This window comes from Grampus griseus, assembly GCF_964374135.1.
Source record: "Grampus griseus genome assembly, chromosome: 17".
Classification (NCBI taxonomy): Eukaryota; Metazoa; Chordata; class Mammalia; order Artiodactyla; family Delphinidae; genus Grampus; species Grampus griseus.
The window spans coordinates 9,002,963-9,024,418 of NC_139011.1; the positions used below are offsets into that span (position 1 = coordinate 9,002,963).

Consider the following 21,456-nt stretch of genomic DNA (forward strand, 5'->3'; position numbering starts at 1 on the left):
AAGTACATGTGCGCTGATAACCTACACATGTAAACACACACAGGAATATTCAGCTCATACCAGGACAGACACGGGCTCAGACCTTAGCCATGCACACATATACACACAATGCATATGAATACACCCCAAGAGCACATACATTTAGAATCATGGCTGTACACAAAATCGCACATAGGCAGATATACACATGAATGTATATCACATGCACATGTGTGCAATTATTGAAATATTCGTTGACTGATTGACTATAGGGAAGAAATCCTTAACTTAGAAACAGGTGTGGTCTCAAGGCTCCCATATAAATTCGCTGGTACTTAGCACCATCTCTCCCGTGGGAATCTTATTCTAAACGGCAACAGCACCCCGGTCAGCACAAAGGCTTGTAGGTGAAGCTCAGCTGATACATCATTAATTTCCTCTCCCTGGGAAGCCTCATGTCTGAACTCTTCTCTCTTCAGATCACACTGGCCACCATTGGCTATGGAGACAAGACGCCCAAAACGTGGGAAGGCCGTCTGATCGCAGCCACCTTTTCCTTAATCGGCGTCTCCTTTTTCGCCCTTCCAGCGGTGAGTATCTCTGGTGTTCTCCCTAGTGTGATGGGCGGGACCCCTCACCGCTTGGCCCCAGCTCAGGTTTCCAGCCTCATCTTCCATCGTCTCGTATCTTGATTCCAGCTCTATCAACTCAATAACCATCCCCGTAGCGTGGTTTCCTGTCTCTCTTCCGTAGGCTGTGCTGATCCCTTTGCCAGGAGTGATCCCCCCAAACACCTACTCCTCTTTCAAGACCCAGTTTCTTTTTTTTTTAATTCTTTTTAATTGCAGTATAGCTGATGTGCAATGCTGTGCCCATCTCTGCTGTACAGCAAAGTGACTCAGTTATACACAGAGACATTCTTTTTTTTAATCTTTTCCATTATGGTTTATCACAGGATATTGAATATAGTTCCCCGTGCTGTACCGTAGGACCTTGTTATTTATCCTCAAGACCCAGTTTCAATGCTGCCTTCTTTAGGCTGAGTTAGTCCTTCCCTCCTCTGGGCATAGCTCTTTAAAGGCGTTTCAGACCCCATGCTGGGCTTGCACATTTCCAAATCTGCCTGCCCAGAAGACTGTGAGCTCCTGGGGAGCTGAGATTATGTCTTTCACCCACGTGTTCCTTGCACGTAGCGGGTCCTTTGTATATGTGAGTTTCCTTCCCTTGCCCTGTCATCTACTGGTTTATATAAAAAATGCATTTCCCTCAAGAATAAGTTTTGACCCCTGATAGAATAACTTCCCCAAAGCCCAGTGCCCATCAGTGTAATAACAGCAATAATAATAGATAGCATTTGTTGAACATAGTGTGCCCTAGATTCAGGCCAAATGCTTTACCTACACCATCTCACTTAATCTTTGTGACAACATTAGGAGTTTGGCGCTACATTTATCTCCGTTTTCCAGATGAGAAGACCGAGGCTTAATTGGGTTAGTGAAGTTTCCACAGTCACAGGGCTTTGGGTTGTGGAGCCAGGGACCCAGGTCTGCTCATTCCAAGCCTGGCTCTTAATCACAGAACTTGAAGAGAACCTTCTTGTATAACAAACCCTCTTCCCTGCCCTTCACCTCCCATCCTTTTGTGGCTAACGTTCTTTGACCACTGCAGCCCTACCTGGTCTATTTTTTTTCTAAGCTGTTTGACCTTGGGCACATGGCCTTTCTGATTCTCAGTTTCCTTATCTGTAACAGGTGAGGGCCAGTGAGGGTGCGACTTGGTCTCTAAATTCTCTCTTGACTTGAAAAGGGTGTGTTCCTACCTGTGTAATTCACATGAGAGTCCGACCTGGAAATCAAAACAGATCACAATTCAGAGGGATTCCAGCCAGAGTAAAAGCCTCAAGTGACAATTCAAGCAACTAAAATATTTTTTAAATTCCCTTAATAGTAACTGGGAATCTATTCTGCATCATACTCCTTACTAAGCAGTTCCTATTACATTATCTCACTTTTTTTCCTAACAGAGTTATGCGGTAGGTACCTTTATCCTACTTCCGTGTGGTAGAAAGTGAGATGCAGCAGAGAGGAGGCTGGCCCAGGGTCTCACTGCAGGGAAGTGGCAGAGTCAGGAAGCCCTGGCTTTAAGGCTCCACTTAACCCAGCTCCTACTCGCTGGAAGAGAAAGAAGGGATCTTTCCTCCTCCCCTTGGCTTCAGTGTCGTCCTGCTGCTGGGAGCCGGGCTGGGGCTCTGGGAGAGTCTGGGTGGGGCTGACTTCAGGGCCTGACCTCTCCCTTCAGGGCATCCTGGGGTCCGGGCTGGCGCTCAAGGTGCAGGAGCAACACCGTCAGAAGCACTTTGAGAAAAGGAGGAAGCCCGCTGCTGAGCTCATCCAGGTCTGTCTGCCTGGGGATGAACTGGAATGGAACTGAGATCCCGCGTAGCTGCCTCTGCTTGTGTGTCTGTGTGTCTGTCTCTGTGTGTGTGTCTATAGACAGCCAGGCAGCAGTGGGTGTTGGTCCTCTGCCAGCTCTCCATCCTTATCTCTCCCCCAACCGTGGGCTGGGGGTTGGGGACCATCGTGAGAGATGGTGGAAGAGGCAGAGTGTTCCCTCTTTCACTTCAGAGAAAGTTCCTGCTTTGTGGTTTTATGGGCCACTGGGAGCGCAGAGAATAGGAAAAGAGAGCGTTCTGCCTCTAGCTGCCTGGGACTGCATGTCTGCGTGACCACCCACTCGTGAACTTGTGTCCAGTTGCAGTGAGGGTCTCTGTGGGTCAGATACAGGATGGTACAGGATGTTATCCTCCATACTGTAGTTTCTAGGCCAGTGCTGATCTCTGAGTCCACTCTATCTTCGCAAACCCCAAATCACAGTATACAGAAGCTCTAGTACATTAGAATCAAAACCTCACCTCCCGGGCTGTCCCTTGCACTGGGAAATGCACAGAAGTGGCAGAGAAGACTGTTTGTCTTCCTACCTGTTGGAGAAATCTCGAGGAATCTTGCAACGAGAGTAATCCTGCTCCTTTCAGGGATCTTCTACCCAGTACCCGCCTCCCCCGTCCACTGTAGTTCACCTCTCCACACCCCACACCATCAATTATAGCTCCGAGATGATGGGGTCAAGGAAGGTTTTCTTCCCGTAGGAGCTACAGAAAGCCAAGAATCCGGCTTCTCTGGATATGACCTCACTGTACGTTATACTCTTAGGTGTCAAGGGCTTTCTGTTTTAATGTTGTGGGATTCCATGTGAAAGTTTCGGGTGACACCAGCTCATTCCTGCCCCTCTTTTCTCCTCCCCAGGCCGCCTGGAGGTACTATGCTACCAACCCCAACAGGATTGATCTTGTGGCGACATGGAGGTTCTATGAGTCAGTCATCTCTTTTCCATTCTTCAGGCAAGTGGCCACTCACCTGAATGCTCAGAGCGTGACTGACCATCCCTCCCGTGGGTCTGTATTTGTGCCTGTTGGCTTCATGGTTTCCCGGAGGACGTCCTTCACGGCAGTGGTTCCCAATCTGGGCTGCGTGTTAGAATCATTAGAGCTTAAAATATCCCAATGCCCAGACCATACCCAGGCAGATTCAATCAGAATCCCCAGGGTTGCAGCCCAGGCATCAGTATTTTTTTAAAGCTCCCCAGATGACCCCAGCGTGTCACCCAGCATTTCCAGCTAAACAGTGTGGAGTGGCTGAAAAGGGAGGTCAGGCCAGTGTTTGAGCAGATCAGTGGCTGAGGAAGTGAGGATCCAGTGCAATGGGCCACCCTGGCGGTTCTGGAGGCCGCAGCACCTCCCCATGGCCTGCACCGCCACACCGCTCTGGACAGGGAGAAAGGCACGGGGAAGAAGCAGCTGGGGGCCCAGAGATGTGGTTTTGTGTTCTCAGAAGTGGGAGATTAAATGAAAGGCTTCAGGGAAAAAAAAAAAAATTAAAACCTCTTCCTATGGCCAGCACCTAAGTTATTTTTTTAATTATTTTTTTAAAAATTTCTTTTGGCCACGCCACACAGCTTATGGGGTCCTAGTTCCCCGACCAGGGATCAAACCCGTGCCCCCTGCAGTGGAAGTGCAGAGTCCTAACCACTGGACAGCCAGGGAAGTCCCTGGCCAGCACCTATGAAAAGGGAGAGGGAAATGAATACTTACTGGATGTCCAGTATGTTCCTGGAATCCAAGTTCACATTTCATTTAATTCTCACAGGCATCCTATGAAATAAGTCAGAGGTTCTCAAATGTCAGGGTGCGTTAAAATCAGTGGGGGACTGTAAACACCAGATCCTGCATCCACCGTCAGCAATTTCAATGGCGTTAGAGTAGCTCAAGCACCTCACATAGGCGCCCCTGTTGATTCCAACACAGTGGCCCACGGTGCATCCTTGGAGACAGGCTGGGTGGTCGGTATCACCAGGCTCCTCTCGTGGATGAGCCACTGGGGCTCAGGAACTTTGGTCATTTTGGCCAGTGTCAGCCACATCTAGAGGCCTCCAGAGCCCATGATCTTTTCACTACTTGGGCTTCTGAAATAGACCGCACCTTGCCAGGTTTTTTTTTTAATTTTAGAATTTTATTTTATTTATTTTTTTATACAGCAGGTCCTTATTAGTCATAAATTTTATACACATCTGTGTATACATGTCAATCCCAATCACCCAATTCATCCCACCACCACCACCCCGCCTCTTTACCCCCTTGGTGTCTATACGTTTGTTCTCTACATCTGTGTCTCTATTTCTGCCCTGCAAACTGGTTCATCTGTACCATTTTCTAGGTTCCACATATACACATTAATATATGATATTTGTTCTTCTCTTTCTCACTTACTTCACTCTGTATGACAGTCTCTAGGTCAATCCACGTCTCTACAAATGACCCAATTTCGTTCCTTTTTATGGCTGAGTAATATTCCATTGTATATATGTGCCACATCTTCTTTATCCATTCGTCTGTCGATGGGCATTTAGGTTGCTTCCATGACCTGGCTATTGTAAATAGTGCTGCAATGAACATTGGGGTGCATGTGTCTTTTTGAATTATGGTTTTCTCTGGGTGTATGCCCAGTAGTGGGATTGCTGGATCATATGGTAATTCTATTTTTAGTTTTTTAAGGAACTTCCATACTGTTCTCCATAGTGGCTGTATCAGTTTACATTCCCACCAACAGTGCAAGAGGGTTCCCTTTTCTCCACACCCTCTCCAGCATTTGCTGTTTGTAGATTTTCTGATGATGCCCATTCTAACTGGTGTGAGGTGATACCTCATTGTAGTTTTCATTTCCGTTTCTCTCATAATTAGTGATGCTGAGCATCTTTTCATGTGCCTCTTGGCCATCTGTATGTCTTCTTTGGAGAGCTGTCTGTTTAGGTCTTCTGCCCATTTTTGGATTAGGTTGTATGTTTCTTTAATATTGAGCTGCATGGGCTGTTTATATATTTTGGAGATTAATCCTTTGTCCGTTGATTCGTTTGCAAATATTTCCTCCCATTCTGAGGGTTGCCTTTTCATATTTTTTCTTGTGCCCTACCCAGGTACGTGGGGAGTTTCTTGCCATTTAGGAGGTCTGAGGTCTTCTGCCAGCGTTCAGTGGGTGTTCTATAGGAGAGTTCCACGTGTAGATGTATTTCTGATGTATCTGTGGGGAGGAAGGTGATCCCCGCATCTTACTCTTCCGCCATCTTCTCCGACTGCCGAGAAATCTTAAAGGGGCTTTTCTGGCGCAAGGTGGCCATCCCTGGTTTCACATCCACATGATCTCAGGCACAAACCTCCTTGTTTTTCCATTTTGTCTTTAAGTTACTTGTTGAAACAACTGGCCCGTGGTCCCAAGGACTGTCCGGCTTCGGCTGGTGGGGCCCCCCCAGAGCCGGCAGCCTCAGTGAGGCCGCCCTCCCCTCGGGCTACGGGGCAGTTCAGCCAGTCTTTTCCTCTTGTTTATGGTTTCCTTTGCTTTGCAAAAGGTTTTAAGTTTCATTAGGTCCCATTTTTTTTTTGTTTGTTTTTATTTCCATTACTGTAGGAGGTGGGTCAAAAAAGATCTTGCTGTGATTTATGTCGAAGAGTATTCTCATGTTTTCCTCTAAGAGTCTTTTTTTTTTTTTTTTTTTGCTTTTTTGCGGTACTCGGACCTCTCACTGTTGTGACCTCTCCCGTTGCGAAGCACAGGCTCCGGACGCGCAGGCTCGGCGGCCGTGGCTCATGGGCCTAGCCGCTCCACGGCATGTGGGATCTTCCCAGACCGGGGCACGAACCCGTGTCCCCTGCATCGGCAGGCAGACTCTCAACCACTGCACCACCAGGGAAGCCCCCTCTAAGAGTTTTATTGTGTCCTGTCTTACATTAAGGTCTCTAATCCATTTTGAGTTTATTTTTGTATATGGTGTTAGGGAGTGTTCTAATTTCATTCTTTTACATGTAGCTGTCCAGTTTTCCCAGCACCACTTATTGAAGAGACTGTCTATTCTCCATTGTATATCCTTGCCTCCTTTGTCATAGATTAGTTGGCCATAGGTGCGTGGGTTTATCTCTGGGCTTTCTATCTTGTTCCATTGATCTATATTTCTGTTTTTGTGCCAGTACCATATTGTCTTGATTACTGTAGCTTTGTAGTATAGTCTGAAATCAGGGAGTCTGATTCCTCCAGCTCCATATTTTTTCCCTCAAGACTGCTTTGGCTATTCAGGGTCTTTTGTGTCTCCATATAAATTTTAAGATGATTTGTTCTAGTTCTGTAAAAAATGCCATTGGTAATTTGATAGGGATTGCATTGAATCTGTAGATTGCTTTGGGTAGTATAGTCATTTTCACAATATTGATTCTTCCAATCCAAGAACATGGTATATCTCTCCATCTGTTGGTATCATCTTTAATTTCTTTCATCAGTGTCTTATAGTTTTCTGCTTACAGGTCTTTTGTCTCCATAGGTAGCTTTATTCCTAGGTATTTTATTCTTTTTGTTGAAATGGTAAATGGGAGTGTTTCCTTAATTTCTCTTTCAGATTTTTCATCATTAGTGTATAGGAATGTAAGAGATTTCTGTGCATTAATTTTGTACCCTGCAACTTTACCAGATTCCTTGATTAGCTCTAGTAGTTTTCTGGTGGCATCTTTAGGATTCTCTATGTATAGTATCATGTCATCTGCAAACAGTGACAGTTTTGCTTCTTCTTTTCCAGTTTGTATTTCTTTTCCTTCTCTGATTGCCGTGGCTAGGACTTCCAAAACTATGTAGAATAATAGTGGTGAGAGTGGATATCCTTGTCTTGTTCCTGATCTTAGAGGAAATGCTTTCAGTTTTTCACCATTGAGAATGACGTTTGCTGTGGGTTTGTCGTATATGGCCTTTATTATGTTGAGGTCGGTTCCCTCTATGCCCACTTTCTGTAGAGCTTTTATCATAAATGGGTGTGAATTTTGTCAAAAGCTTTTTCTACATCTATTGAGGTGATCATATGGTTTTTATTCTTCAATTTGTTCATATGGTTTATCACATTGGTTGATTTACATATATTGAAGAATCCTTGCATCCCTGGGATAAATCCCACTTGATCATGGTGTATGATCCTTTTAATGTGTTGTTGGATTCTGTTTGCTAGTATTTTGTTGAGGATTTTTGCGTCTATATTCATCAGTGATATTGGTCTGTAGTTTTCTTTTTTTGTAGTATCTCTATCTGGTTTTGGTATCAGGATGATGGTGGCCTCATAGAATGAGTTTGTGAGTGTTCCTTCCTCCACAGTTTTTTGGAAGAGTTTGAGAAGGATGGGTGTTAGCTCTTCTCTAAATGTTTGATAGAATTCACCTGTGAAGCCATCTGGTCCTGGACTTTTGTATGTTGGAAGATTTTTAATCAGAGTTTCAATTTCATTACTTGTGATTGGTCTGTTCGTATTTTCTATTTCTTCCTGGTTCAGTCTTGGAAGGTTATACCTTTCTAAGAATTTGTCCATTTCTTCCAGATTGTCCATTTTATTGGCATAGAGTTGCTTGTAGTAGTCTCTTGGGATGCTTTGTATTTCTGCGGTGTCTGTTGTAACTTCTCCTTCTTCATTTCTAATTTTATTGATTTGAGTCCTCCCTCTTTTTCTTGATGAGTCTGGCTTATGGTTTATCAATTTTGTTTATCTGCTCAAAGAACCAGCTTTTAGTTTTATTGATCTTTGCTATTGTTTTCTTTGTTTCTATTTCATTTATTTCTGCTCTGGTCTTTATGATTTCTTTCCTTCTTCTAACTTTGGGTTTTGTTTGTTCTTCTTTCTCTAGTTCCTTTAGGTGTAAGTTTAGATTGTTTATTTGAGATTTTTCTTGTTTCTTGAGGTAGGCTTGTATAGCTATAAACTTCCCTAAGAACTGCTTTTGCTGCATCCCGTAGGTTTTGGATCATCGTGTTTTCATTATCATTTGTCTCTAGGTATTTTTTGATTTCCTCTTTGATTTGTTCAGTGATCTCTTGGTTATTTAGTAACGTATTGTTTAGCCTCCATGTGTTTGTGTTTTTTACTTTTTTTTCCCTGTAGTTGATTTCTAATCTCATAGCATTGTGGTCAGAAAAGATACTTGATATGATTTCAATTTTCTTAAATCTACTGTGGCTTGATTTGTGACCCAAGATGTGATCTATCCCAGAGAATGTTCCATGAGCACTTGAGAAGAAAGTGTAATCTGCTGTGTTTGGATGGAATGTCCCATAAATATCAATTAAATCTATCTGGTCTGTTGTGTCATTTAAAGCTTCTGTTTCCTTATTTACTTTCATTTTGGATGATCTGACCATTGGTGTAAGTGAGATGTTAAAGTCCCCCACTATTATTGTGTTACTGTCAATTTCCTCTTTTTAGCTGTTAGCAGTTGCGTTATGTATTGAGGTGTCCTATGTTGGGTGCATAAATATTTATAATTGTTATATCTTCTTCTTGGATTGATCCCTTGATCATTATGTAGTGTCCTTCCTTGTCTCTTGTAACTTTCTTTATTTTAAAGTCTATTTTATCTGATACGAGTATTGCTACTCCAGCTTTCTTTTGATTTCCGTTTGCATGGAATATCTTTTTCCATCCCCTCCCTTTGAGTCTGTATGTGTCGCTATGTCTGAAGTGGGTCTCTTGTAGACAGCATATATATGGGTCTTGTTTTTGTATCCATTCAGCAAGCCTGTGTCTTTTAGTTGAAGCATTTAATCCATTCACGTTTAAGGTAATTATTGATATGTATGTTCCTATGACCATTTTCTTAATTGTTTTGGGTTTGTTTTTATAGGTCCTTTTCGTCTCTTGTGTTTCCCACTTAGAGAAGTTCCTTTAGCATTTATTGAAGAGGCGGTTTGGTGGTGCTGAATTCTCTTAGCTTTTGCTTGTCTGTAAAGCTTTTGATTTCTTCATCGAATCTGAATGAGATTCTTGCTGGGTAGAGTAATCTTGGTTGTAGGTTCTTCCCTTTCATCACTTTAAGTATATCATGCCACTCCTTTCTGGCTTGTAGAGTTTCTGCGGAGTAATCAGCTGTTAACCTTATGGGAGTTCCCTTGTATGTTATTTGTCATTTTTCCCTTGCTGCTTTCAATAATTTTTCTTTGTCTTTAATTTTTGCCAGTTTGATTACTATGTGTCTCAGCATGTTTCTTCTTGGGTTTATCCTGTATGGGACTCTCTGTACTTCCTGGACTTGGGGGGCTATTTCCTTTCCCGTGTTAGGGAAGTTTTTGACTATAATCTCTTCAAATATTTTCTCAGGTCCTTTCTCTCTCTCTTCTCCTTCTGGGACCCCTATAATGTGAATGTTGTTGCATTTAATGTTGTCCCAGAGTCTCTTAGGCTGTCTTCATTTCTTTTCATTCTTTTTTCTTTATTCTGTTCCACAGCAGCGAATTCCACCATACTGTCTTCCAGGTCACTTATCCATTCTTCTGCCTCAGTTTTTCTGCTATTGATTTCCTTCTAGTGTATTTTTCATTTCAGTTATTGTATTGTTCATCTCTGTTTGTTTGTGCTTTAATTCTTCTGGGTCTTTGTTAAACATTTCTTGCATCTTCTCGATCGTTGCCTCCATTCTTTTTCCGAGGTCCTGGATCATCTTCACTATCATTATTCCAAATTCTTTTTCTGGAAGGTTGCTTATCTCTGCTTCATTTAGTTGTTTTTCTGGGGTTTTATCTTGTTCCTTCATCTGGTACATAGCCCTCTGCCTTTTCATCTTGTCTATCTTTCTGTGAATGTGGTTTTTGTTCCACAGGCTGCAGGATTGTAGTTCTTCTTGCTTCTGCTGTCTGCCCTCTGGTGGATGAGGCTATCTAAGAGGCTTGTGCAAGTTTCCTGATGGGAGGGACTGGTGGTGGGTAGAGCTGACTGTTGCTCTGGTGGGCAGAGCTCTGTAAAACTTTAATCCACTTGACTGTTGATGGGTGGGGCTGGGTCCCCTCCCTGTTGGTTGTTTGGTCTGAGGCAACCCAACAATGGAGCCTACCTGGGCTCTTTGGTGGGGCTAATGGCAGACTCTGGGAGGGCTCACGCCAAGGAGTACTTCCCAGAACTTCTGCTGCCAGTGTCCTTGTCCCTGCAGTGAGCCACAGCCACCCCCTGCCTCTGCAGGAGACCCTCCAACACTAGCAGGTAGGTCTGGTTCAGTCTCCCCTAGGGTCACTGCTCCTTCCCCTGGGTCCCAATGCACACACTACTTTGTGTGTGCCCTCCAAGAGTGGAGTCTCTGTTTCCCCCAGTCCTGTCGAAGTCCTGCGATCAAATCCCACTAGCCTTCAAAGTCTGATTCTCTAGGAATGCCTCCTCCCGTTGCCGGAACCCCAGGTTGGGAACCTGATGTGGGGCTCAGAACCTTCACTCCAGTGGGTGGACTTCTGTGGTATAAGTGTTCTCCAGTCTGTGAGTCACCCACCCAGCGGTTATGGGATTTGATTTTACTGGGATTGTGCCCCTCCTACCATCTCATTGTGGCTTCTCCTTTGTCTTTGGATGTGGGGTATCTTTTTTGGTGAGTTCCAGCGTCTTCCTGTCGATGATTGTCCAGCAGGTAGTTGTGATTCTGGTGTTCTCGCAAGAGGGAGTGAGAGCACGTCCTTCTACTCCGCCATCTTGGTTCCTGATCTCAGTAATCTAAGCTTTCACCTTAGGAAACTAGAGGTGCCCGTGACTCGCCGCTAGTTGCACTCAGGCAGGAAACACGCTCACCGACACCATCAGCGAAGTGCCCAAAATCTTTGCTAGATTTTAGACACTGTGGTCCAGAGCTCACATTTTTAAGTGTGTGGATAGAAGCCTGGGTGGATAGGACCCTTGAGTTGGAAGAAGTAGAGGGACACTCAGAACTCATACCTGGAGTGGAAACCCTGCCCTGAAGCGTGTTTCTGCCATGTGTCTGGGTTCATGAACCGTAGCATGACCCAGTGAGGACGGGTGGCTCCCCCAGCCCCATCCCACCTTCCCACACTCTCATGGTGGAGCCTGGGGCCAGGCTCTGAACTCGGCCTCAATTTTCCCTCCACTTCCGTCCCCGGACTGTGGTAAAGGTTTAAGAAAATTCATGACATCATGACTGACTCATTTCCCTGCATAAAACCTTCCACTGGATAACCATGATGAAGAGAACAAGATCCAAACCCTGACCACGACCTGCAGGGCCCCAGAACCTCAGGGCTCTGCTTACCTCTCCCATCTCAGCGTCTATGGTGCTGTTACTCCCAAGAGGGTCTAGTGGCACGTGGCATTTTCTAGTCCAGGCATTCGGTCCACCAATATTTTTGAGCCCATTGTATATGCTAAGGATTGGACCAGACCATGCAGGTCACAAGTGACTTGTGAAGGACTCTGACCTTGATCCTGAAAGCGAAGAGAAGCCATTGGCTGTAGAGAATGACGTGATCAGATGTATGTTTCAGGAAAGTGACAGGAGCGAGGATGGATTGGACAGGCTCAGGATTCTACACAAGGAGATCAGCTAGCAAAGGAATGCAGGATTCAGGGGAAGAGGAAATGAGAGCTTAAACCAAGGTAACAGCAGTAGGAAGGGACGATGGAGGGAGGACCTGAAAGGGAATAAGCAAAGGGAAAGAAACTCAGGGAGTGATGACTTGTGGGAGAGTTAATGAGATGAGAAGAAGCAAGTCTTCCATAATGGAATGATAAATTTTGGTTTACTGTGTCTTCTTACTTGTAATTAGATTTACTCAGAAGATGATCTCTGTGATTCTTTTTGATTCTAACATTCGATTGTTGCTATAATCATTTTGGGTTTGGGATAGTATCAGCTTTCCTGGGGATAACAAGGGTCTTAGAATGGGCAGGTGGCTTCTCCTGAAGAGAACAGAGTGACCTTGAACTCAAAAACAAGAACTTGTGCAACCACATTGAATTCTGAATCAAGATTTCTATTTGCTTTGCATCCCAAGGTCTTGGCAAGAGGCCCATTCTTTTGCGTTGATTTATTATAAATAAGGCATTGTCCCAGCTGTCGGAGACTCCAAGGAATACATTGTGCTGCAGACAGCAGCCGTGATATGGGAATGGCTTTTAGACTAAGAGAGAACATTTCTTTCCGTTTTTCAAGGACAAAAGTATAAAACCACTAGAGAATTCACTTGGTAACCATTCTGAAACAAGGCCGTCCCTTGGGAGAAGAATGCCGCCCCCCCCCCTCCACCGCCCATATTCCAACCCACTCCATATGTTTAATGGCAAAAAAAAAAAAAAAAAAAAGTAGCTGATAATACACTGGTGTGTCCTCACCTGCTTCCTAAAGGCTTTTTTATTTGATTTACTTTTTTGAAAGAACACTTTATTGAGGTATATTTCATATACTACAAAAGGATTTCACATTCCATAAAGGGTCCCCTTTTAAAGTAACAATCTGATAGGTTTTTAGTATATTCATAAAGTTGGGCATTGATCGCCACCAGAATATTTTCATTACCCCAAAAAGAAGCCCTATGCCCTTTAGCAGTTACTCTTGGTTCCCTCTTCTCCCCCAGCCCTTTGCAAACCACTAATATTTTCTCTCTCAATTCTGCCTATTCTGCACATTTCATATAAAAATAAAATTTTATAATGTGATTTCTTTCATTTGTCATAATATTTTCAAGTTGCATCTATGTTGTCTTGTGTATCAGAACTTTATTCCTTTTATGGCTGAATAATACTCCATCATATATACCCCCACTGTATTTATCCATTCGTCAGTTGATGCATATTTGTGTTATTTCCACTTTTTGGCCCATGAACATTCAGGTACATGTTGTGTGGATATGTGTTTCCAATGCTCTTGGGTGTATACCTAGGAGTGGAATAGGTAACTCTATGTTTAACTTTTTGAGGAACTGCCAGACTGTTTTCCATGGTGAAGGATGAAGTTGTGTAGTCCATTTCTAAGGGTGGTGTCAGGGCTCCCCTGGTGGCGCAGTGGTTGAGAGTCCGCCTGCCGATGCAGGGGACGCTGGTTCGTGCCCTGGTCCGGGAGGATCCCACATGCCGCGGAGCGGCTGGGCCCGTGAGCCATGGCCGCTGAGCCTGCGCGTCCGGAGCCTGTGCTCCGCAACGGGAGAGGCCACAGCAGTGAGAGGCCCCGCGTACCGCAAAAAAAAAAAAGAGTGGTGTCATATCAGTTTCCAGCAAGTGTAGTTCTTTGTTAATTTGCAAGTATATGTGTGTATGTATACACACGTGTACATACGTGTATGTATATACATGCATATTTGGGGCTAGCAGTGATGAGTGATGGTATTGCCTTTTTTGTTTTTCTTTTGTGATTACTTAAAATTATAAAATCGTTACTTTTGAATTGCAAAGAACCTCAGAGAGTGTCAAGTCCCACCCCAATTTCATATGAGAAGAAACTGAGGCCCCCCCCCAGCAGCTCAGGTGCTTGCTCGAGGCCACACATCACGTTGGGCATAGCTGGGACCAAACCCAGGTCTTCTGATTTGCTGGCCAATGGAAACTGTGTAGCCCTAGTAGAAGTAGGTGGTAGGAGGCTGAGAAGGTACAGGAAGATGCTGGGGGGATGGGAGATTGTACGTCCTCATGCACAAGCAGAGAAGAGAGCAGACATTAAAAACCAGATGTTGCTTACCACCAACAAAAACACACGCACACAGATTTGTTCCCTAAAAGTGATAGTAGAATTGTCTATAGCTGCGCCTCCCAGTATGGTGACCACTAGTTACATGTGGCTGTTGAGCATCTATTACTAGTTACTGGGAATTGACTTGTTAATTTTCTTCCATCTTAATTTAAACAGCCATATGTGATGATTGATTAGCGGCTACCGTTGGACAGTGCGGCTTTGGAATCATGAGATATTAGAACTAAAGTGAAGCTGAGACTTAGGCCCAAGAAACAGAAGTTACTTGACCAAGAAGACCCAGTTAATTTATTGTAGAACCAGAACTTGTTCTTTTTATGACCAGGGTCAAGATTACTGGAGTGCTTAGAAATGGAGAAGGGGGACTATATGCTGTAACCCTTTGCTACGGCCAAATAATATTGGATCTGTTTTCCTACAGGCTATCTCGTTTAATCTTTAGAATGTCCTGGGAGATAAGTAGAATGGGGAACTCCATTTTTCATTTTTCATAGCCATAAGCTTATAGGTGAAGAATCAGAGCATCAGTGAGATAAATCAGCTTGTCTAACGTCACCCAGCTAGTAAGCAATGGAGTGAAGATCGGAACCCAGGTCTTCTGCCGAAGCCCATTGTATCTCTGGAAAGAAAGAGTGTTTTGGTTTTGGTTTTGTTTTTTTTTTGTTTTTTTGCGGTACGTGGGCTTCTCACTGTTGTGGCCTCTCCCGTTGCGGAGCACAGGCTCCGGACGTGCAGGCTCAGCAGCCATGGCTCACGGGCCCAGCTGCTCTGCGGCATGTGGGAGGTCACTGGCTTGCGGGGGGTGGGGGGAAGTGGGGAGGTTGGGGAGTTCTGATGCTGGAGGGGGAGGCATGGCATCATTGTCCTGTAGCATGAGAAGGGAATGGAAGTGGTGCCTCTAATTCTTTTTTTAAATTGAAATATAGCTGATTTACAATATTGTGTTTCAGGTGTACAGCATAGTGTCTCAGTTATATAATTTTTCAGATGATTTTCCATTATAGGTTACTACAAGATCCTCCCTGTGCTATACAGTAAATCCTTGTTGCTTGTCTATTTTATGTATAGTAGGGTGTATCTGATAGTCCCATACTCCTAATTTATCCCTCCCTTTAGCACTGCCCCCCCCCCCAGAGCCCTCTGCTCCCATCCTGCCCTTGGCCCACTGCCTTGCCTTCTCCTTCTCCTCTTAGTGCCGTCCCTACTTTTCCTGGAGCCAAAAGTCAGAGCTTTTTCTGTCCACATGCTTCAGGAGGGGAAATAGGCCCAGAGGATGTGTCCAGCTCAAAGCCACACTAGAGCCACAGGCTGAGCTGACGCATGAACTAGAAAGCCTTAACTCTCCAACTGGTCCTTTTGCTCTTCTACCTCATGTTCTCTCCTCATACCTCATATTCTCTCCCCATTTCCCCCACCCGTGGATCCCAATGACAGTCCAGGTATTCATTCAGTATTTCCTGTGCACTTACAAAGTGCCAGGGTAGGGGGTGCTCAGATTTTAGAGCTGAGAGAAGCAGAGGCTCTGCCTCCGCACGACCACGTCATTCTAAGACAATGTGAACCAGTCCAATTCCACGTACGAAGATACTAGCTCAGCCTCAACCCTGGGAATTTAGATAGAAACACCAGGAGGAGCCCCTCCAGCTGGAACTTAAAGGAGGAGTAAGCCTGTTCTAGGCAGAGCCTGAGCGAAGTCTCAGTTGTGAATGTGTGTAGACTGCATGTGGCCTCGTGGTTAGAAGTGTGGGCTCTGGAGCCAGATCATCTAGGTCTGAATCCTGACTCGGCTGCTTCCTGGCTATGAGACCTTGAGCAATTTACTGAATCTCTCTGTGTCTCAGTTTTCTCATCAGGAAAATGGGGGTGATAATAATACTTACCTCATAGGGTTGCTAGTGATGATTAAATACGTGAAAAGCACTTAAAAGAGTGTCTGCCTACTAAGTACCGCACACTAAACATTAGTGACGATGATGTCGACTGTAATGATGGTGGTGACGGAGTGATGGGGTGTGTGGCTGCTAAGTTATGAAATTCCTGGTTTCCTGATCTGTCCCCACTGCTAAACAGATCACCTGAACCCAGCACAAGGTGTGGGGCAGCAACCATTTTGGGGATGAATAAATGAATAAATGGCTGAGAAGAACCTTGGAGTTCAGAGCCAGACCTATTAGATCACAGGAGGGGTCTGCGGTCTGGCTGGGGAAACCCATGTCATTCACTGGTTCTCCTCCACATGTACCATCTTGTCCCAGAGCTCCACCCTGCTCCTTGATCTTCATCAAGGGGAAGCTTGGGGACAGATTTTGGGGAGAGGGGGAGCTGTTACATGTAATTTATGCTGTGTTTATTTTTTTTTCTCCCCTGTCTCCTCACAGGAAGGAACAGCTGGACGCAGCAGCCAGGTATGTTTGTGATTATGAAGCCTCTTCTTCCCACCACTGTGTCGGGACAGAGGGTCCAGTTGTGTACACTGTAGGGCCCCTGGGCAGTCATGCAGGTCGTGAGGTAGAGTTTGGGGGTTCACTGCTGTTGCTGGCCACCATTTTCCTCTGCCAATTTCATGTTAATTTACTCAGGAACAACTTAATTGTGATCATAGCAGCAGCCACATTTTGAGTGTTTCTCCTCTGTGTCTGGAGTCGTGCATGTGTTACCTCATGTGGTCCTCACATCCACAGTGAAAGATCAACTCTCGTGTCTTCATTTATGGATTGAGGAGACTGGGGCTCAGAGACGTTGAGTTACTCCGCCTGGGTCACACAGCTACTGAGGAGCAAGACCAAAATTCAAACTCAGGTCTGAATATTAAGACCATGTTATTTCCATTATATCTTGCTTCGTTTGCTTCTTGGGCTCACAGACGGTTTTTCGAAAAGTAAATCAAGACTATAATTCATGATCCCCAGTAAACCATGCTCACTACAGGCTGCTGCAGAAGCAGGTTGAGCTTCTGCATGAGTCCTCTCTCTTCCTTTTGGTTCCATCTAGAGATGTCACAGTATCAGGGAAACTATGGACCCTGCTCGAGATTGTAAAGGAGGACCATCTCTCGCAAACAGTTTAACTGTTTGTATATAAGTCATCCCTCTATATCCACAGGGGATTGTTTCCAGGACCCTCAAGGATACCAAAATCCACAGATGCTCAAGTCCCTTGTATAAAATGCCAGAGTGTTTGCATATAACCTATGCGCATCCTTCTGTGTACTTTAAATCATCTCTAGATTAGTTATAATACCTAATACAGTGCAAGTGCTATATCAGTAGTTGTAAACACAAGATAAATGCTCTGTAAATCGTTCCCCGTATGTGGCAAATTCAACTTTTGTGTTTTGAAACTTTCGGAAAAATTTTTTTCGAATATTTTTGATCCTCACCTGGCTGAACCTGTGAATGCGGGACCTGCAGATATGGAAAAGCCACCTGCATTTATAAATAGAAATAATTATATGTGTAAATATACATTACATATATAACATAGATTTAAAGTATTATTGTTGACAAAGTACTTGTAAAGCCTCCCAGTCAATCTCCTGGACACCAACTCAGCTGTTGTCCTTCTAGAGCTGACAGATTGGGCAGAGGAGGTGGTGGGACCCTGGACCATCTGTATGGGAACCCCTTAATCCTGCCTGGAAGGAACAGACAGCACCAGTTAACTCACAGACAAAGACACAGTTTGGACTTTGTCCCTCCTTTATGCAGACTTTCAAATGGAAGGAGCATTGCGTGGTCGGAACCAGTCCAGACTCCAGAGGGCATTTGGGGAGATTGTAAAGGAGGGCTGACCACTGACAGTGACAGTGTCAGGAGACATTTGCTAGAGGACCTGCAGCACCTCATGTCTCACAGAGGCAGAGCGGGAAGATGCCTCAGAGATCCTCCTCTGGATGCTTTTACAGAAATGAGTCCCCCCAAGAGGGCAGGCTCACCCCAAGTTACAGAAATCATGAGCTCGAGGGGTTACGTGATCTCAGGACTCCCCATGGAGTTCTCTTTCCCCCTCATCTCATGACTGAGGGGGTTTTAAATCATGCAGGTGTTGACACTGCAAGTGAATTACTGCATTGACCTTTATATCCTTTTCTATGGAGACGCGAACAGAATTTAGCCAAATTGGAATGTATGAGCAAAATACCGCTGTGCACTGGACTAGGCAGTTTGGTTTAACTTGGGCTTAGGTAGATGCATTTTGCAGCTTTGCTGGGCGTGCTTCTCCAGTTACTGAAAACGGGCTCTGAAATCTGCTCATCAGCTTACTCATGCCTCTGTCAGGAGCTCTCCACTCTGCCAGGGGCACATACAGAGGGAAAGGACATTCCATGATTTCTTGGGGTTAGAGTCGCGGGGTGTTTTCTGGCTCATCCTCTTCAGGAAGAGCTAGGTCAGTTACATAAGCCACTCAGCCTCCCTCATCCAGGCTTGGGTGCAGCACTTTTGACTTGAACAACGAATAGGTTTGGCTGATAGATTGGCAGGGGAGATGGCAGGCGTGATTGTAGCCGTGAAGCTTGGAGGCGGTGCCGGAGATCTGGAGGAAGGATGGGTGAATTGTCGACAGAGGAATCAATTCTTTGACCGAAGAAGGCAGGGAGCAAGGAGACCAGAGAATGGTCAGCAATGTACGTGTGCGTTCGATGAATACTCACTGGTATACCATTAGCTTCTTCAACAGGCTGCCAGCTGGCTGGTGTTTCTATCTTACTTTATTATTATTTCTAAATAGGCAGAATCAGATTTGGAGTTCATCTTTTTGACACCTTCTAACACAGGTGGCCCACACATCTGTTTGTCAGCCCAAGGAAAGAGTTATACCCTCTTTAACTTAACAGCTCCTGGTTCTCTGTTGGGATAAGGAAAGGAACATTTTGGGCTTCCCTGGTGGCGCAGTGGTTGAGAATCTGCCTGCCGATGCAGGGGACACAGGTTCGTGTCCCAGTCCGGGAAGATCCCACATGCCGCAGAGCGGCTGGGCCCGTGAGCCATGGCCGCTGAGCCTGCGCGTCCAGAGCCTGTGCTCCGCAACGGGAGAGGCCACAACAGTGAGAGGCCCGCGTACTGCAAAAAAAAAAAAAAAAAAAAAAATGAACATTTTAGTCAGCTTGTTGGAAAGAGCTCATACCTGTAGTTTCTTATAAAGCTAGTGCGTGTTCCCACCACCCCCCTGCAAAGGGTCAAGAGAGCTGAGCTTCTTTGGTCCCAAGGATGGGACTGTCTTGACTGATTTGATTTTATGCAGGCTTGTTTGAGGAACAGAAGCCCCCTGACTTCCTACAATGGCTGGGAGGTTGGCTTTGATCACTGTATGCTTCCTTCTCGGGACCTATAACTCTGAGAAGGAAGAGAGCCAGCTTCCGTTGTGGGCTTGGTAGGGGCTGAGCAGTTTCCATAGATCGTCTTAATTAATTCTTGTAAAGATGGAGACAGTTGACAACCACCGCCTCACCCCTTCTCACCTAGTTTAGATGCCCCACTCATGGTGCCCTTAAGTAGGACTCAGCACTTCCCCTAAGGAAGCGTTTACTTTATTTTTTTTATAAATTTATTTATTCATTTATTTTTGGCTGCATTGGGTCTTCGTTGCTACGTGCGGGCTTTTCTCTAGTTGTGGCACAGGGGGGCTACTCTTCGTTGCGGTGCGCGGGCTTCTCATTGCGGTGGCTTCTCTTGTTGTGGAGCATGGGCCCTAGAGCACGTGGACTTCAGTAGTTGTGGCTCGTGGGCTCAGTAGTTGTGGCTCGCGGGCTCTAGAGCGCAGGCTCAGTAGTTGTGGCGCACGGGCTTAGTTGCTCTGCAGCATGCGGGATCTTCCCCGACCAGGGCTTGAACCGTGTCCCCTGCCTTGGCGGGTGGGTTCTTAACCACTGCACCACCAGGGACGTCCTGCATTTACTTCATATACAGTCAAAACTTTTAAAATTCCCTCTTCCTCTCTACGAGTTTGATAGGGCTAACACTGTGCCTGAAATGTAGGATGTACTCCATAAATTTGCTGAATGTATAAATAAATGATTTAGTGAAAGAGATATTGTACAATCGTATTCCTTAGGAGGAAATTGAGCTCAAGCGTGTATGTAACTTAGACCTAAGCCAAGGACAGAAATAGCCAAGATGAGGACTTCAGATATAGGTCTGTCTGACTGCATCAGGCCATACAGGCTGAGTCCCACCACAGCACAGCTGGTCATCATGCCGTCCTTGTCCTCCAGGAGAGAAGAGTGAGGTCAGTTCATCTCGCAGACTCTTGATCCTGGCACGTGTTCTCTCTCGGCCAGGAACTCTTACCTCTTTGTTCCACTTGCTCCTTCACTTCATCTGAGACACTGCCAAACGTCACCTCCTGTGACAGACCCTCCTTGCCTCTCCGGCTGAGACAGACTCCAGAGTCAGACTATCAGACTTCAAAACCTGGCCGCTCTGCTTATGAGCTGTGTGATCTTGAGCAACTTCTGCAACCTCTCTGTGTCCTCACGTCCTCATACGTGGAAGGGGACAATAATAGTCCTAACCTCATAGGCTGCTTGGAATGACGCCTGTGGTCCGGCAGAAGTAAACGCTCACTAGAGATTAGTTCTGCTCATTTGGGGTGTTACTCATCCACGAGATTTGGAAACATGGGAAAAATAATCCTTTTAGGAAACCAACACAGAAAAATATATAGGTTCTCACTCTTCCAACAGTGTGTGAGTCTGCGTGTCCTCGGAGCACCAGCTGCAAGTGTTCTGGAATCGTGCTCATAGATCTCCAGACATGCTGGATCAGAGGAAACAAATAGATCCTTGAGCTCAGCAGAGCTAACTTTGCAAACCTGTCCAGATGAGAGTGAAGCAGATCAATATATCAGGGTTATTTTAAAATCACAATGTTCTTCCTACAGCCCAGGAGTCAGTCCTATCATGACCCTACCTCCTGGTCCCTGCTTTATCCACCATTTTCCTTCCTCAGCCCAGACAGTCCGTTAGGAACCACCAGCCCCCTAGCCCTCGGCTGCCTCATCACAGAAGTTGGACCAAGGGATTCCTGAGCCACTTCCTGTGTGTTGTGAGTTTGTGGCCACAGTAGCAGAATTGATCCCGCATCGTTTTGCCACATTAGATAATGTGAGTTACAGGCCACTTGGAGGATTTTTTTTTTTTTTTTTTTTGCGGTACGCGGGCCTCTCACTGCTGTGGCCTCTCCCGTTACGGAGCACAGGCTCCGGACGCGCAGGCTCAGTGGCCATGGCTCACGGGTCTAGCCGCTCCGCGGCATGTGGGATCTTCCCGGACCGGGGCACGAACCCGTGTCCCCTGCATCGGCAGGAGGACTCTCAACCACTGCGCCACCAGGGAAGCCTCTTGGAAGATTTTTTGACAGTATGATTTGGGCACATTGCCAAACCTTTGTGCCTCAGTTTTC

General features: G+C 45.4%; 1 protein-coding gene across 1 annotated transcript in view; it reads left to right on the forward strand.

The window, feature by feature from the left end:
* The window catches only part of KCNQ3 (potassium voltage-gated channel subfamily Q member 3), a gene marked incomplete at its 5' end in the record, with an annotated part of 287,046 nt that overhangs the window by 245,269 nt on the left and 20,321 nt on the right, over positions 1–21,456 (forward strand). The window contains 4 exons of the mRNA XM_082675056.1: positions 459–569; positions 2,278–2,373; positions 3,282–3,380; positions 16,439–16,461. Coding sequence (XP_082531182.1) covers positions 459–569; positions 2,278–2,373; positions 3,282–3,380; positions 16,439–16,461 — 329 coding nt within the window. The remainder of the gene's footprint in view (positions 1–458; positions 570–2,277; positions 2,374–3,281; positions 3,381–16,438; positions 16,462–21,456) is intronic.